This window comes from Wasmannia auropunctata, unplaced genomic scaffold (assembly GCF_000956235.1).
Source record: "Wasmannia auropunctata unplaced genomic scaffold, wasmannia.A_1.0 LD336000.1, whole genome shotgun sequence".
Classification (NCBI taxonomy): Eukaryota; Metazoa; Arthropoda; class Insecta; order Hymenoptera; family Formicidae; genus Wasmannia; species Wasmannia auropunctata.
The window spans coordinates 4948934-4954284 of NW_012026890.1; the positions used below are offsets into that span (position 1 = coordinate 4948934).

General features: G+C 35.1%; 1 protein-coding gene across 5 annotated transcripts in view; it reads left to right on the forward strand.

Annotated features, from left to right (window-relative positions):
* The window catches only part of LOC105453419 (armadillo segment polarity protein), a 9675-nt gene extending 4875 nt beyond the window's left edge, over window positions 1-4800 (forward strand). For 3 of the 5 annotated variants that reach the window (XM_011695369.1, XM_011695367.1, XM_011695368.1), the window contains exons 8-10: window positions 413-715; window positions 1834-1945; window positions 3704-4800. In XM_011695369.1, the coding sequence (XP_011693671.1) occupies window positions 413-715; window positions 1834-1945; window positions 3704-3888 (600 nt within the window). In that variant the 3' untranslated portion in view covers window positions 3889-4800. The remainder of the gene's footprint in view (window positions 1-412; window positions 716-1833; window positions 1946-3703) is intronic. The other 2 variants (XM_011695370.1, XM_011695371.1) reach the window with 2 other exon arrangements.
* Window positions 4801-5351: the final 551 nt, after the last annotated feature.

Genomic DNA, 5351 nt, shown 5'->3' on the forward strand with positions numbered 1-5351 from the left:
TATCCCCTGTGTGCCTTGTCGACTCAGTAAAACATTTCTGCGCTCTAGTTCTGAATAAATGATAACATTCTGCAAATCCTTATTACTCAAACTATATGAGAAGAGCATATTCGTCAAAATCAGTTCTTTAACTTTTTGCTACTATTGTAGGTACTAAACATTCTTAAATACAATACTTGTAACATTTTGTCTGAACATTTTTAACCTGTATCTTTACTTAAAATGATAATCAAAAATTATTTTGCATTTATCGTAGCCTATGCAACTTATTTTCTGAATTTCTTAAACTATATTTTTACTTAAAATTACAAATTATTTTGCATTTATCGTGGCCTATGTAACTTTTTTTATTTAATAGAAATATTTTTATTCAATATTTGATAACACAGTTCTGTTTTCCTCACATTCGCAGTTACTGTTCAACGAGATTGAAAATATTCAACGTGTAGCAGCCGGCGTACTTTGCGAACTGGCAGCTGACAAAGAAGGCGCCGAGATAATAGAACAGGAGGGTGCTACCGCCCCGCTGACAGAGTTACTACACTCCAGGAATGAGGGTGTCGCTACTTATGCAGCGGCAGTGCTATTCCGCATGAGCGAGGACAAACCCCAAGAGTACAAAAAACGACTTTCCATGGAGTTGACGAATTCCTTATTCCGCGAGGACACAAATCTGTGGAACAACGCCGACTTCAGCATGGCACCGGATCTACAGGTATCGTAGAGAGCGGACACACATTTAGTGCACGTTATTTTATCTCGTGCCGTGGCGATAATAGATTTACTTGCAAACACTATGTAACATAGCAAGTTTTAGTTTTTCTTTTTTTTCTTTTTTATTTTTATGTACTGGCTTTGCCTTTTTAATTGAATTTCTCCAAGTACTTGCCAGGAGTCAGGTTTGTAATGTGACATAAATGAAAGTATATTGTAGCATAGAAGTACATCTCTTAAACACCTCTAGGTGGTTACATTGTGTTCGGTAAATTGTGCCACGTTATGATAATAGCTCTTATTTGGTTATAGACACTCTCCCCTCTTTCTAATTATAAAAAAAAAGACCAGGTATTTATACAAGATTTTCCCCGTGTAAGTTCAATTCCAAACAGCGTTTACAAGCCACGTGCAGCATCATTTATCTATTATTCCAATTTGCACCACTAAGTCATCTGCAGTACTTATTTGCGTGCTATAACGTTTAGTTTTCATCCATCAGTTGTTACGCTTTAGACCTTTATCATTATATTTGTGGAGACGGCGGGTACATAATGTGAAAACTAATTTCAATTACATTACAATTTTGCATCGCTTAAACAAGTTTTAAGCGAGCAGTTTTGAAATGTTTGCTTTTTCCACGCAAAAAGTGCACCTTTTTAATACGTATTTACATTAACTTGTAAACTAAATTTTAAGTTTTACATGCTTAAGCTTCATAACATACAATTTGTCGCGAGATTTAGTTATATTTTCATTGGTATTTTTTATATCAATATTTGTTCAAACGTGAGAGATTAAAGAAGACGTATACGGTCGTGCCTAATGAAGCAATGGATCACGAGATGCAGTTAGATACGATCCTTAGTTTAATTGACAGTTTGCAAGATTACAGTATGCATGGGAATGCGTTTTGTCCCTCTTGCAGATGTTCAAAAATTGTCCTTTTATTTTTATTATTTCGTCATTCATGTAATTATTCGTGCAAGTCCCCCTTGGCCGTTTCTATTATTGTTTTTTATTTAAAAAAAAATCAATCTATAGCGCGAATTTTGTCGTATTTCGACATGTGATCACGACACGCCTTTCCTTAGAAGATATGCTTTGTGTTGACCTCAGCTACCTAATCTTCAGGACATGCTTGGCCCTGAGCAAGGCTATGATGGTATGTATGGCCAAGGACCTCCTAGCGTACACAGCAGCCATGGCGGTCGGGGTTATCAACCACAAGGTAATTTACATGTTAACCATTTTTATTCATCGAATGCTGCTTCTGAACTATCGACTTGTTACCCTTGACCGAGGGTAAACGGGGCTACAAATGGCCATAGAAAACGAATCTTATTCTTGCATAAAATGTGCTCGTGTATTTAATCGTCATGGCGGGACGATTGTTTACGCGATAATGCAACCTCACGAAACAATTCTGTCTTGCATTGTAAATACGGGGGAAATTTAATAAATTCACCACTCTCTTCTCGACAACATCTCTAATATGAAATAATGCATTTAATCGTATGTTATTTTAACAGCAGCTTAACCCATGGACTTAAATTAAAATACAGGCTATCGACAGTTTCTCGCAGTAACATAGGTGACATTTGGTCTTCATGTATTTTTCTGGTTTTGGTTATTTGACTGCTTGATGTCTAATTGGTTGTCAGTTTTAACTGCATGTTCAATGTTGTACATGTAGAAACTTTAAGATTTGTCGAGCATGCTTCTTACTATTAAATGTAGGTTTTCCGCAAAAGAATCTGAGCATCTCTAGTTTCATGACAGTATATATGAGAGAATTTACCTAATGATACATATGCAAATCATCTTTATTACTTAAAACTCAGAGGAAAACACAGCTTAAGAACACATCTTTTTACAAACATTTTTTTATTAATATATTTTCCTGATTATGTACACTTATTGATATGATTTCTATAAGCAATCGCGCAATAATTAAAAATATCTTAATTATATAAATACAAAATTCAAAAAGACATATTAGAAATTATATTTACCTTTTTTAGATCATATAATGACTAAATAATGCCTATGCGAGCCGACACGGATGTTCATTGGCTTGTATAGGCACTATTTAGTCATTATATGATTTATTCATAAGAGCCTTAATTTCTTCAAGTTAAATTTAATTTCTTTGATATTATCTAATTACTTTAAATTACCTGATTTATAATTTTAGATGCATCATTTAATATATGTAAAACACTAATTTCACGCATGCTTACGTTATTATGCAAATATTTTTTTCCTTATTATTTATTTCCCCTATAATACGCGTTTTATGATGAAGGAGTCGGGAGGATGATTTGTAAGTAATTAAATAAAAGAACGTTCTTGTAGTTTATTCTCCAAAAGGAAGTATTATAAATATTTGTCATGAATTTCGTGAAAATATAAATGAAAACGCTGGTAGATTAACACTTTTTTCTATTTGTTTCATCACACGGTGGCATGTGGCACATCGAGCTTCAAATATTACGTGGCTATTGTATCGCTTATTTTGTCCCTAGTAATTGAAACAAAAAAGATTCAAGTTTTTTTTAAAAATATGTATATATTTATTCTGGAAATATCTATCTGATTACTTAATACTATTAAAGTAGCTTTTTTATCAAAATAATTTTTATCATGCAAAGATATTGACAAAGATTTCTGATGAAAAATGTACCATAAATTAATTAATAAGTAAATATAATAATTAAATACGATATCTTACGTTATAATTATGAAATAATCATATAAATTGATTAAAAGTGGTAGTTATTAAAAAAAAGATGTAGTCATTTGAAGACTTATAGCAAACTATTTATTCTTGTAAAGCTAAAAGACTGCCAAAGTACTTCGCAAATTATGCTTCATTGATGAGATTTCTGCACTCGCGTGCAGTGTGCAATTTTTATCGATGTAATTGCCGGACGGAGAGCAATGGATTTTTTTGTAAAAAGAAAAAAAATATTTTTCCTCGCAACAGGTTATGACCAGATACCAGTAGACTCGATGCAGGGGTTAGAGATAGGTGGTGGATCGACATATGGCGCAATGGACACTATGGACGTCGCACACGATGGTGACTTGAGTTTCGATCACTTGGAAGAGCTTCCTGCACCGCCGCAAGACAACAACCAGGTCGCGGCCTGGTACGACACCGATCTCTGAATCCGTGCCATTATCGATCTCACGAGCGACAGCAAGCGAAAAACTCAAAAAGCAGGAGCCCTTTTTTTCAGTACTAAGCGAACTTTCATAGTAGAGCCTCGATTATCCGAGCGCTACAGTTGAATGTCCGCGTTATGGACTCGTCGAGAGTCCAAGTAAGAAAAAAGAAAACTCGTCCCTATCTTTCCTGATTCGCATTTATTTTTATTTTTGCATTTTTCGCAATTTTTTAATTTAGTGACAGATAGAATGACACATACAATGAAAATGACCCTGTTATGCCCCCCTCTCTCTTTCTTCTCTTTATTTTTTTTTAGTTATTTACTTGCCGATTTGTGGTCGGCATTCAGCCGAGCGTCGATTGTTGTTAGATGAATGGCGCGCCAAGTGATCGCATAGTGCTTGGTATCCCGGATTTATAATACAGGATGTTCGACTGTATTCGAATAGTGTACCTTAAGATATACGATGCATCTTAATAAGTAATTAAATGACGCTCGGGAAATTTATCGGAAAATATCACTTTTTTATGCATTTATAATTTTTATTTTTGAAGTTATATCGACTTGATACATGAAGTAATATCGATTGACGGCTATCGTGTCTTGACCATCTCTCGGTCCGCGAGAAGCCGTCCTCGAATATAAAAGATCAATTAGTTCGCGTTATAGTTGACATCTTCCTATAGTCCACGTTCGCGTTTCGCCAAAACGGGAAGTGAAACATTTCGCTAATCCATATCGAACCCAAGAAAATGTATCGCCTGTATGTAATCGCCTAATACGAATCATTCACCCGAGCATATAAACATTATATCGATGTATTAGAATTAAGTAAGACACATGTAATTCGTACACACATGTATATGTATCGTTTAATTGTCTATACAAATAAACAACATAATTAAGCGATCGATGCTTCTTTGCTCCTGTTTTTATAATAGATACCACAAGTTGCGCCAATTAACGATGGAGGTCGTGTAATTACAATCTTTTATTTTTAATAGAGATGATTATGTATAAGATCGTCTAAGATGCATGACACTTTTAGAAATTGCAAGGTAATACAATTACGTAATTTTGTGCAACAAAATAATTCTTGCATAAGCTTTTTAAAGTACCTAAATAAATCTTGAATTATTTTAGATAGAAGTAACATCTACTTATTCGAGAAAGCGATGGTTTATAAATCGAAACATCGATGAAGATTTCGCAAATGACGGGATACTCGAGAGTACGGTCATCGGCCGTACGTGAACATTTATAAGGATCGTCCACTTTGATATTAATATGCTGCAGGAATAATAATTTCAGCGAGGACTTTCACTCGCCAGGCCTGGCGAGAGGCGCACGCTGTGGTCGCGGGATAAGACGTCACACGACGTCGACACGTACAATTTGTCGCGAGACCGTCTTCGTTTTCTTCTCTTCCGAGATTGGAGAAGGGTGCCACGTACGGCACCC